The sequence below is a fragment of the Phoxinus phoxinus genome (genome assembly GCF_949152265.1).
Source record: "Phoxinus phoxinus genome assembly, chromosome: 15".
Classification (NCBI taxonomy): domain Eukaryota; kingdom Metazoa; phylum Chordata; class Actinopteri; order Cypriniformes; family Leuciscidae; genus Phoxinus; species Phoxinus phoxinus.
In genome coordinates this window covers 17,134,552-17,147,927 of record NC_136890.1, presented here as the reverse complement: position 1 = coordinate 17,147,927, position 13,376 = coordinate 17,134,552, and the positions used below count along the sequence as shown (strand labels likewise).

Genomic DNA, 13,376 nt, shown 5'->3' with positions numbered 1-13,376 from the left:
TACTCGTTCCTCTTCTAAGGAGTTTTTTTTACACGCGAAACATGAATACATGTTATATTGCACACTGTAAACACAATCAAAGCTTCAAAAACACACAAAAAATGGGTCCTTTAAAGACTAACATTTTTTTAGAACAATGTCCACCAATGACCACATTATTATCTGCCCTGAAATGAGAAGTAATGAGAACCACACAGGATAAATTAGAAATATATATGACAGACAAACACATACAGAAAAAAAAACAAAAAAACAAACAAACATCCAAATCACAGACAAGTCACAAGTTGTTTGTAGCTCTAAATATTCAGGAAACACAGCTGAAATGCAATAAGTAACACTTATTAAATGTGAAATAAAAGTTCCCCCACTTCTGTAGACCATATCACAATGATAAAGATATTACTGGATTGTGGCATGCAAGTGTGAAATAAGTCAAACCATACCATTTTTTTTTCATTAAGCATATATTTCCATAAAGACAAAACACCAAACACAAAAAGTATCGAGTTAGTAAAAGGTCTATATGTTCAGATTATAGACCATATAAAGATTCAGTGACATCACATTGTGAGAACTGAGCAGAACAGTCAAACATCCAAACTCCTCCATGAGCAGAGGACATAAAGATACAGAAATATATGTGAACTTTCAGATGGTAATAAAAAAAAACAAAAAACAAAGCGGAGGTAGCAACCACTTAGCAATACTTGTTGAGAACATCCGTGCAGACGCACTATCTAACATAGTTCAGTCAGTCACAGCTGAAATGGTTGCTTGCGTGATGGAAAACCAACAAAACCTGTGCAGCATTCCATCTATTGGCTTTATCACATGTTGTAGTTGTCTTGGCTCTTGAGGTTAGCCAATGGTACTGTGTAAAGAGTTAAAGCACGATTCACAGTTTTTTAGTTGTCATGTCTCAATAATGTGTTTACACATGTATACTGATACTGAAGTGACAAAAACCTGTGAGTTAGTCCAAACCATCCATGCATGTTCCAGAGATCTTACAGGATATCAAACAAATTATAATCTTCTTTTGCAATTTGCAATATACAAAGCCTTCTACACTTCATATTCAGTGCCTTAATATCACATTTAAGGAGGAATGAGTCTCATTCCTGCGCCTTATAAAAATTTGTGACTGTGCAAAATACTAGACTTTGCAAAGAACTTTACAATTTATACACGCCTTTTGATGTATTCCATTTAAAGAAAGTAAGAAATAACCAAAACTGAACAAACACTCAAAACATCATTGTTGTTTCCCCAAAGAATACATTATCCACCATTCAACCCATCATCTGCTCTGACCAGAACAGTTGCATCCCTTCAGTCTCCCGGGACTTTATTTTACAACATTATGTCTATAAAACCTAAACAGTATCCATACCTACGTATATAGTTTCTGGGTCCTGCCCACTTTATGATGTCAAGACATCACTAATGTTTTTCTCCATAAATCTGCTACAGAACCTTGAGTTGAACTACACCAAGTTAACACTGGCACTTATTTACTGATACCCGTGTGACATTACATTTATTGATCCACATTTGCCACTTAAATTCCATTGAGTTACAATTCCCTTATCATTAAAGTGCCCCTATCATTTCATGTAGTGTGTAATATAGCTGTTTGTTAATGTAAAAGGTATGCAAAGTTTTAAAGATCAAAGTGCATGACAACTAAAGTTATTGTCTCCTAAAAGAAAGAAATGGTTCTGAACTGCTGAAACGAGTCATCAGCAATGCCAGTCTCACTTACTTTGCTACATGTAACAATGAAACAAGTGTTTTTTTACCTTTGATGCAAGTAAACCTTAATCCAGGAGATGTCTAAAACAAAATTAGAAACCTTTAAAATTGCATAATAGGGGCACTTTAAACAAATCTTTATTTTACCAACAGGAAAATGAGACAACTGTGAGCTCTCTACAGTGTTATCTATTTTTATTGTTATCTATTTTCATTACTATTTGATGTATGTAGTAGACAAGTTATGTGCCTATGCTCATTGTCCAGGGATTTCACTTTTGCTCTAACATCTAACATGAATGGAACATAATTCTAGGAGATTTAACAATACAAAGGTCATAATTTTGGCACTTAATCACATGAAGACATCTATTAGACAAAGTTATTTTATACATGTCATTTACAACATTTCACATGTACCTTAGGTTTGTCAGGTAAAACTAACAATAAGGTTTCAATTTGTTAACAGCAGTCATAGATTATTGTATAAATAAAAAAAATGAATTATGAACAAACATGAATTAACAATGAATAGTATATTTATAAACAAACAATAACCTAGATGAATACATGCTATCAAAATTGTTGTTTATTGTTAGTTCATGAAACCTAATGCATTAACTGATGTTAACAAATTAGGTTACACTTTATTTTAAGGTGTCATTGTTTCAGTGTAATTATAGATTTAAGTACTGATTAATATTAATTAACTATGTGTACTTACTATAGGGTTAGGGGTAGGATTCGGGTTTGGTTTAGTTGCATATAAATATGCATAATTTAAAGTTATTACTATAGTAATTGCATGTAACGTTTACAAGGACACTGTAAAATAAAGAATTACCAAACCTTCTACTCGAGACAAGACCATCCTCTCGATACAGCCGTGTCTACAATGTTTGAAAGAATTTTAGACTTTTTCACCAGATACAGCTGCCACATTTCCAAATATGTCAGGCCTTTCAGTCTTAACATGAACATCACCTTCGCACAAACTCTTCTACTCTAATGTCTTTCTCCATTAGGTTTGTTCCTCTCATTTGTTTCCCACTTTCCAAAAAGCAGCTATTCAAAGGACATGAGGTTTGCTGGTATCTGCGGAAAACAATGTGATATTCCTTGAATTGCTTGTTAATTACACAACTTTTTTTTTTTTTTAAATACGAGAACACACTTACCTGCGGTCTTGTACTCCTGCAAGCCTCGGCTAGATGTCTGTGCCAGATAATCGCAGAGAAACGTGATCCAGTCTGGAACTTGTAAACATTGCCTGAATCCACAGATTAAAACAAACAAACTTGCATGAGTTTATTCAGATGAAGTTGTGTGACATTGCAAATCTCCCATTAATAGAGCCAAAAAGTCATTTCTTGAATACATTTTATTGTAGCAATGACTCATTTCTTTCCTGGAAGATAGTTCATCACTTTTGTGTATATTCGGTGTGTGATTGCCATGCAGGTTTCCTCCCCAAAGGCTAGTTAAATAAAGTATGGTTTTAACTGAAAGCAACTGCCACACTACTAGAAGGATGAGGACACAAGGAATGCAGTTAACATTTTAGTTAGACACCTGTTGCAATATCCAATCCTCTAGAAGGCTTCGAGATTCACACAGAACAGAAAACGGGAAACAGGGAATAACTGGAACATAAACAGTCTCTTGAATATTATGAATTCAGAAGTAGACTTGAAGATTAACAGGACTTGAAGGCAGACACAATTGCACTTCGAACTTGAATTAACTTCCAACTTGAATGCAGGAGATACAAGGTCCGTAGATGCACAGAAGAACTCAGGGAATCAGACTGGAGGATCCTGAAGCACCGTCGCACACAATGGCTGCTTGTAAATACACAGAGGAGAGTAGTTCATGATACACTAGAGTATACTTGCTGCGAGCACACGGGAAGCCCGAGGAACCGGGTGAGTCACATGGGTCGATTGAAGATACCAGAGAACAATGGAGAAACTGAAGCTTAAATCCTGTTTGCAGTGTGGTGAGTTCGTGCTGCCGTGCAGGTGGTGAGTCATCAGTATTCAGGGGATGATGACCAGGTGTACTGAGTTGATGCTGGTTGGGTTGTGTCGTTAGGTGTATCCATGACAGCAACTTGCACTGACATATCATAAAGTGGAGAGGACAAGGGGTACGTGGAGATCCCCCTGGAGGAATGCGGCAGATATGAGTGAGACCGACAAATATCAATTTCTCTACTCCCCAATCTCCCAGGCTGGCCTCTTTGGTGATGCGGTCGAGAGCTACAGCTCCCCCGCCTGCGCGTTGCCGAGGGCGGCCTAGCGGCTTCCACCTCCGCTCCTGCACGGCCACAGCAGCAGCCTCCAGCCAAGCCGCAGCGCGGAGACGGCTGCAGGATAGCGGCACAGTCCCTGCCAGATCCTCCAAGCGGCAGGCCAAGCGCCGCTCCTGAGTTTCCTCTATCTCTGGGTCCCAAGATGGGGGCGGACGGCAGTGTGCGACGCTATGCCTTGGCACTCTCATATCCCTTTTCTATCGCCAGCTAGCAACAGTATGCGGTTCGAGGACGAGATGTCTTCTCACGCACAGCCAAACCATGGAGCCAGGACAGTGTTGCACCGCACACTCAGACCCCACTTCGGGACGCTCTGCTTTCTGGGTCGGGCCCCTGTGCCCTACCTCGCTGCCCCTCTTCAGGTACATCTGTGGTCCCTCTGACCCCACTTGTATGACCTCTGGAGGCCTGGCTAGCGCTTCCCAGACAGTCTCGCTGGCTCATTCGCACCATCAGACTCGGCTTTGCGATTCAGTTCGCCCGGCGTCCCAAGTTCAGGGGTATCCAGTTCACCTCAGTGCTGAACAAGAATGCTTCGGTCCTAACCCCTTCTAGAATAATGTGCATTTATATTAACATATTTAATGTCATGCAATTAGTGTTATTAGCTCACTATCTTAGCCTTTTTTCAGTGCATTAGGTGAAGTAAACGGATAATATCAGTGATTCTTATTTCTCTATCAAAACACTAAAACTGGTACCGGTTTGGAGAGATTGGGTCTTTTTAATCTCTCTATTTAGTGTGATGCTGAACTCTCGTATGAGTTTCTAAAGGTTTTTGAATTCTTTGCACTGTTCCAAACATTGATATTTTATGTGCAACAAGAGCATGCTCCGGCTCAGTGGCTTTAAACCTAAAAACTTTTTTTTCAAACAATATGATTTAAATGGTGATAGTGTACTGAGAATAACTCGTTCATTGTCTCATCTCTGTACTAGTCTTTCCATGTTGTTTTGACGCATTTAAAAAAGATGGACGATAGATAGCATCAATCTTTCTGACAAACAACAAAATATAAAATGTAAATTACAGTATGTACAATATTTTCTAAACTTTATAATTGTAGTGTACAGTGTTTACTATAAGGGGGTAGAATCCGCAGCTCAGTACTCACTACTCATGAGTACTTTAAAATAAGTTACTTTTTTACTCTTACTCAAGTAGTTTTTTTGGACAAGTACTTTTTAGTCTACTCACACTACATTTTTTGGAATGTAATGGTGCTTTTACTCTTTCCACCACTGCAATCATCAGATCTAAACATTCATTCTGAACTTCACTTAACAACCACATTTTGACTAACATTTGTATGTAGTATGAAGCAAAAATAATAATAATAGCGGTAACACTTTACAATAAGGTCTCATTTGTTATCATTAGTTAATGTATTAACTAACATTAACTAACAATGAGCAATACATTTATTACTGTATTTATTAATCTTTTTTAATGTTAGTAAATAATAATATAGTCGTGCATTGTTTGTTCATGTTAGTTCACAGTGCATTAACTAATGTAATTAGTTAATGTAAACTGAAGAATTATATTTTAAATGACACGTATTCAATGTTCATTAGTGACTAGACGAGTTACAGTACCTCTTTCAGGATCAGTGAGCTGGAAAATATTTGGATGTTCAGGGTTTTCTGGCAGCACCACAATCCAACCTGTCAGCGTGATCTTTTTACATGGCCTGGATTTAAACTTGAGATAAAATGCCACAATTACGAAGAGGTTATGCAAAGAAGTTCATTTAAATGTAAACTTAATTTAAGTTTAAATTTGAAGTAGTAACACCGATATTTTTTCCAAATACAGTTAGGTTGACCATAATTTATTTAAATTACGTTCTTAAAGTGTGTAAATAAAATAATGACTGTTTTCAAACTTCCCCGTCTCCCATTGGTCGTGTCAAACAGACAAACCCCTTCCCAACTTAATTAAATCAGTTTGGTTAAAATAATTTAATTGTTTTAATTAGCATGATAATAGGCTACATATTATTTGATTATTTGACAATGTAAAGTCTAAATAATGGCTTAGATGCTCATACAGTTGTGGTCAGAATTATTGGCACCCCTGGTAAATATGATCAAAGATGGTTGTACAAATATATCTGCATTGTTCATCCTTGAATTGAAAGTGGGGGGGAAATCACATTATGAAATAAATGTTTGTCTCCAAAACATATTGGCCATAATTATTGGCACCCCAATATTTTTTTACGAGGAAAATATCTCTGAAGTTTATTCCCATTAATATGTAATTTTTTTAACACACCAGGGTGACTTGGAACATAAAATTGTCTAGCTATGACTCCACAGGAGTATCAATATGAGGAAACACAAAGGCCAAATTCCCTAAATCATTCATCACCCAAAGATTATAGTTCTGACGTGCAGCAAAAGATTGTTGAGCTTCACAAAATAGAAAGTGTCTGTAAGAAAATAGCTTAAGAAGATTTCCACCATCAGGGCAATAATTAAGAAGTTCCAATCAACTAAAGATGCTACAGATCTGCCTGGAAGAGGACGTGTGTCTATATTGCCTTAACGGACGGTGAGGAGGAAAGTTTGAGTGGCCAAAGACTCTTCAAGGATCATAGATGGAGAATTGCAGAGATTACTTGAGTCATGGGGGTCAGAAAGCCTTACATTTTTTTTAAACAAACAACCCCTACACATCAGCACATACACCTCCAAAAACAAACTCCAGCAAATTCAGTTGTCAGACACGACTGGAACTTGGGAACAGCTTCTATGGTCAGATTAAACAAAACAAAGAGCTTTTTGGCAGCAAACCCACCAGATGGGTTTGGTGCAAACAGGGATAAAAAGTAACCCATGCCTACGGTTAAATATATTGCTGAATCTTTAATGTTGTGGGCCTATTTTTTGCTGGAGGCCCTGGACATCTAGTTCAGATACATGGCATCATGGATTCTAGCAAAACACCAACAAATAAAAAAAATCAAAACCTGACCACTTCTGCTAGAAATGTTATAATGGGCTGTGGTTGGATCTTTAATCAGGACAACGATCCAAAATAAACATCAAAATCAACACAAAAATGTGTCACTGAGCACAAAACCAAGCATCTGCGATGGCCATCATAGTTCCATGACCAGAACCCAATAGAAAATGAGTTGGATGAACTGAGGAGAATAAGCACAAGAGAGATTCTGTATGGAGGTATGGTCTCTGATCTCTGGTCATGTGTTCTCCAAACTCAACAGGCATTATAGAAGAAGACTCAAAGCTGTTATCTTGGCAAAAGGAGGTTGCAAAAACTATTTAATAAAAGGGTGCCAATAACTATGGCCAACGTGTTTTGGAGAAAAGCATTTCATAATGTGATTTACCCCCCACTTTCAATTCTTTCACTTCAACGAAAGGCTAGATTTTAGCGATTTACATAAACAATACAAAATGCATATTTATTTTTTACAGCCATCTTTGATCATACAGTATTTATCATGGGTGCCAATAATTCTGACCACAACTGTAAATAAAGCTCTTGATAACATATCACTCTAAATTGTAATGTAGGCATTTTCTGTAAAGCTGCTTTGAAACAATATGTATTTTAAAAAGAGCTATACAAAAAAAATGTGAATTGAACAGAACTGAATTGAACTGAATTGAAATTGAAGGAATAATGAATCACTTACATGTCTTCGCTCATTTGCTCTTAGAGCTTTAGAACCAAAATAGATGAGAATGGAGCCGGATAGGACAATCCAGTAGCGCTTCCAGGATGAGAGCTGGCGTAAAGAAAACAAGAGTGCAGATTAAGTGCTCTTCTCTATTAACTCTAACAGACAATACTATTGTATTATAATGACCACATATCCATCTTTATTCCTTTAGTTATTTACTAATAACCAAGACAGACCCATTTAAACTTAGACTTCTAAAGTGTAGTTCAAGCATTTTCCAAAGACATGGATTCTGCCGTTTGTAATGGATTTAATAGCATGTAAAGTGACCAAGTACCCGAGCCATATTTTGATGCATATTTTTCAGGATTAGAAATCTTTTGTAACAATGTAAAAGTCTTTACTATCACTTTTGATCAATTTAATGCATACTTTCTGAAACAAGGTATTACGTTTTGTACTTTGCAAGTACTTGTGCCTTGTCGTTTTGATGTAAAATGCAACTTTTTTTTTTTGTCTCACTCTATCAGAACTTTCTGGACAGGTATGATCACTGCATCCTTAAAATTGAACCCAATAAGTGTCATGTTTTCTTGGACATTAAATCTGGTAAATGACAGGATATTCTACCCAAAGATTTATTGTAAATGTAGATGTTGAACATTATGTTGAAAGTGCCTGAAATGACCAGTTTCAAATATCAGTTCCTGTTTCATTCTTTCATGTCAAGATTTTGAAGTACTTAAGGTTATCAGGGTTTAGCTAGGCTCATTCAGATTTGGAAAAACATTCTGTGTGCTATGATAAAAGACACTTGGGCAACGCCTTATCCACACACCACACAGACGCAGGCCAGCTAACCAACTAAATAGTCATTTGCATATCACAGAGTTAAAAACTCCTCAGTGGGTAAAAGCCTCAAACCAAAAACACATCTATATGATTTCTACAATAAATGTCACATTTAAACTGACAATAAACTTACCTTTATAAGAAATGAAATGAGTGATGTACAAATTCATCAAAGTTATGTCTAATCTAATAGTTTCAATAAGGTTAACTTACTGGTCATAATTGGGATATGGGATATAAAATACCTGGTCATGTTTGATGTTTGAAATTTTACAGATCAATTCGACTGCACACTTACAGTTGGTTTTTTACCCTCCTTCATCAGTGTCTTTCTCCGCAGGGGTCCTTCAATGGTTATGCTGCTCAAAGAACTGCATTCATAGCTCGATACGGACCCTGGGGTGCTGACGAGGAAGTGACATGATCATATTTACTTCATGTTATGCCCAAGCATGATGTAATGAGGATATGCAAATCAATTGGAAAAAAAGTCAGTTGTACGCTAGAAAGACATTTGAATACATAACAAGACAATAGTATGCATCTTAGTCATGTGCTTTATGGACACATAATTAACAGCTATAAGGTTTCCTACCTATAAATATAACTTCTGCTTCTAGGAGAGTTACAGATTGGGACTCGCCAGTTTGGACCAAGTGTTGCGTACATACGGCCTCTGAAAGTGATCAGGAGGAGGGATGTGTTTTTCATTTGTATTAAGAAAATAGTCACAGATAAATAGCAAACATGTTGACAGCTGACATTCTGAACATTGCTACATAAAACAGCAAATGTGTAGAACTTTAACAGGGAAAAAGGACAAACCGCACGCACGCACGCACGCACACACACACACACACACACACACCAAAACAGAAAACACTAATTGCAATCTATATTATATTGTATTCTAATGAATAATAATGTTTAATTAGCCTTACCTCTCAACAGTACTTGATAATTCATCACTAAAAGAGCTCTCTCTACTGCCTGGAGAGGGACAGAGAAAAGATGAATGTCAAGAAAAACAAACTCATTATCTTTTTTTCTTAAAATAAATTTATGAAAGGTGGTAACAGAAAAAAAAATCCACAATGAAGATGACAGGTCTATTTAGGAATAAATGATTTTTTTAAAAACCCACTGCACAAAATCTTGAACACCAACTCCCATCTAGTGGTGAAAAAAATCAAAGACAAACACAATTCCAACACAGCAGTGATATTTGATGGTGGTAATGGTGGAACACTCCTAAATTAGGACACAGAAATCCTTGCACTAATCCTGTGTTAGTGGAACAAAGACTGAGAGTGTGTACAATAGGAATAAACTGCAGTACCCAGTGAGATGCCGTTGGTAAATACTGAATCATGTGTGTGGTTTCTGACAGGACTGTGAGACTCTAAGAAGCTGTCATCCAGTAGGTGTCGAGCCTTTTCTTTTGCAGGAAATGTCGCACTTTTACTCTCCACTACACCAAACTGGCACATCATACTGTGACGAGACGGGTGAAGTGAAACAGAGAGAGGCAGTCAGATTAAGAAATGTGTTCCCTTGTGAAAAAGCTGTGCAGTTGTATTGAATGTGTACTTGCAGATAATATAATAATAATGAAATAAATGGCCACTTAAGTGTACCTGAAGAGAGTACACTTTTATGACTATGTTTCTTAACACAATTAAGTACTCGTTAAAAAAGTGCACTTTGTAAAAATGTCAAATTAAAAGTTTTAAATCATTGTTTTACTCTTTTGTCATTCTTTAAAAAAAAAATACACTTATTTTGATGTGTTGACTAACATACTAAAACACATACAAGCTACTTGATTATAGGTTTAACTGTAGTGTGTTACATTACATTTAAAGTTAACATAGCCTATTTGAAAAGCACTAAAATGCAACTTAATTCAAATACTCGACAAGTTTCAATAGAAATGACATCAAATCATATTTTAGTTTACCATAAATGCTCATCAGTACATTCATTAGTAAACTTAAACCATATTTCCAAAGAAAATAGAACTGTGAAATTACATATAAAGATGTGCATAAGTGGGTAAAAAAGCACACTACAGTTCAGCTAATTGTATTTAATATAAATTTAAAATATAATACATTCTTATTTCATTGTGTCTGAAAACATTACATTCATTTCACACTTACATGTATATTCAGTATATCATTTCTGTAATAAGTACTCTTTTTACAACTATGCTACATTTTAAAAAGGTTAAAGGCAACTGCTTTTTATCTCCATTTCAGAGCAAAGTTATATTCTTTTTTATTTATTTTAATTTCTTGTGTTGTGATTGGTAAACTTTTCACACAATGTACTGTGCTACTTACTTATTCCCCAGACTGTGGCTCTTTCTGTGTCGGGCAGGGGGTGGTGTTGGGAGGTGGGCAACCACTGATGTATCAGGACAGGTCGGTCGTCGGTTATACCGACTGAGGTTATACACTTCTGAGGGTCCTGTACACACACATGCACACACACGGTTTCATGTTTTATGGGGACTTTCCATAGACATGATGATTTTTATACTGTACAAACGGTAAATTCTATCCCCCAACCATAAACCCCATCACAGAAAACGTTCTGCATTTTTTCCTTTTTTCAGTTGTGTGGTAATTTTGTTCCCATAATGTAGGGCATACCTGAACACACACACACACACACACACACACACACACACACACACACACACACACACACACACACACACACACACACACACACACACACACACACACACACACACACACACACACACACACACACACACACACACACACACACACACACACACACACACACACGCACACACACGCGCGCACACACACTCCGTATCAAGGTCTCCTTGCTTGTTAAAACATTGAAGCTACATTGAAACATAGATCGCTAGATTGTAGCTGCATTTGTAAAGCCTGTTCCTGTTCTGTTCAAAACAAACAACCACAAAATGCTTACTAGGCACCAATTAAAGTGTGTTTATAATTAGAAAAGCTCTGGCTCTCAGAAAGTTAACAGGACTAAAACATTTGCAAATAGTCCCATAGTTCCACTGCAGTAAGTTAGGCATCATGTCAAAGAGGACGGCTCAGTTTCTCGAATCAGCCACAGCTTTACTGGCCTGGTAAACAAGAATGTCACTCTGAAGTAGCAAAAAAAAGTGGACAGCCAGAGAAAATGTTCCCTGCAGTCATGTTTACAGGCCTTTTCCACTGTAAAGTTAAACCAGAGGGGGATGTGTGGCAAATTTGTAAATGGCTTTTGAGTATTAGGAGTATTATGTTAATCATGACATTCCCTACTGTCTTTTATAGTACATTAATAGGTCTCATAATGGGAAAGAAATGAAAACCTAAATGAAAACAGGATTTCTTTCCAACTAACAATCAGACGAGACAAGCTAAGTGATGCCAGTAGAGAGAGTGCATCATTACAGGCCTTTTAAACACTAGATATATAGGCCAGGAAAAGATAGTGGCCAACAGAGACTTCTCAAGAGTGGCAATGGACAATAATTAAGCGTAGCGTCAGTTCTGGCAGGTCACGTTAGTCAAGCTCGCATCAGCTGACTCTCAGCTGATCCACGTCTACCTATAGGAATATGAGTGACGCCTATCACCGTATACATATATAAGATCCTTCAGTATGATCAGCAGCCATCGCGTTTCTCAGGAGCGAATTACCCTCCTCCATCCCCAGCTCCTCTCGTCCAGTCAGTATTTGGCCAACTGATTCCCCTTGAATCAGACTAAATTCTCAAATTATGTTGTACATTAAAATATTAACATCAATGATATCTGCAATACATTCATGTTGGTTCTGTTCTGTTTCCCCTAAGAGGGGTTATTGCTGCTTTCCCTGCTCTTATCCATGCTAGGCTGCATGGATTGAATTGAACAACTTTATTAATCCCGATAGGGAAACTGCTTTGCCACCAACAGTATAGCCATCAAACATAGTACACAACTAACAGACAAATAAATAAATAAATAATTCTGCATTAGGAGACCGATAGACCCTGATTATGAGACACAATTTGAAGAAAGATTCAATTTCACAGCTTCACAAACAAACATTATAAAAGACTAGAATAATTACAATAACAATTAACAGTGTTGGTTGAAGTATCTGACCGCTGCGGGAACAAAAGACCTTCTCATGCGCTCACTAGAGCACCGAGGCATGACCAATCGATCGCTAAAAGAGCTTCTGAGTCCTTCAAACAAGTTGTGTAGTGGATGGCCTTCAAAAAGTAGGACAATTTTTAATTTCGAACTAATCCTCTTCTCCACAGTAACCTCCAATACATCTGGGTTAAGACCAATAACTGAACCAGCTCTCTTGATCAGCTTATTTATCCTATTTTTGTCTTCAACAGATATATTGCCCCCCCAGCAAAGTACAGCATAAAAAAGAACACTAGCTAAAATCCCTTGATAAAAAACATTTAAAAGCTTTGTGCTGATGTTAAATGATCTTAGTTTTCTCAAAAAGAACAGTCTCGACTGAGCCTTCTTCATTAAGACATTCGTGTTCTCTTTCCAGTTTAATTTTTCATCCAGATGGACACCTAAAAATTTATATGACTGTACAATTTCGATTGACTGACCATTAATTGTGACTGGAAGGACATTCTCTTTTTTCTTTCTGAAATCAATCACAAGTTCTTTAGTCTTCCCTACGTTCAGTTTCAAAAAATTTGACTCACACCAGCTGTAAAAAGACTGAACCTCCCTTCTGTAAACAAGGTCATCACCCTGGTTAAGTAGACCCACTAAAGC

At 37.1% G+C, this 13,376-nt stretch overlaps 1 protein-coding gene across 4 annotated transcripts in view; it reads right to left on the bottom strand.

The window, feature by feature from the left end:
• Positions 1–457: 457 nt before the first annotated feature.
• Positions 458–13,376, bottom strand: part of ralgps1 (Ral GEF with PH domain and SH3 binding motif 1) — a 114,712-nt gene continuing 101,793 nt past the window's right edge. For 2 of the 4 annotated variants that reach the window (XM_079637082.1, XM_079637081.1), the window contains 9 exons: positions 10,929–11,055; positions 9,923–10,077; positions 9,525–9,573; positions 9,179–9,259; positions 8,882–8,987; positions 7,744–7,836; positions 5,672–5,777; positions 2,937–3,028; positions 458–2,853 (listed from right to left, as the gene is read on the bottom strand). In XM_079637082.1, coding sequence (XP_079493208.1) covers positions 2,824–2,853; positions 2,937–3,028; positions 5,672–5,777; positions 7,744–7,836; positions 8,882–8,987; positions 9,179–9,259; positions 9,525–9,573; positions 9,923–10,077; positions 10,929–11,055 — 839 coding nt within the window. In that variant the 3' untranslated portion in view covers positions 458–2,823. Of the gene's footprint in view, positions 2,854–2,936; positions 3,029–5,671; positions 5,778–7,743; positions 7,837–8,881; positions 8,988–9,178; positions 9,260–9,524; positions 9,574–9,922; positions 10,078–10,928; positions 11,056–13,376 lie in introns of those variants that run through there. The other 2 variants (XM_079637083.1, XM_079637084.1) reach the window with 2 other exon arrangements.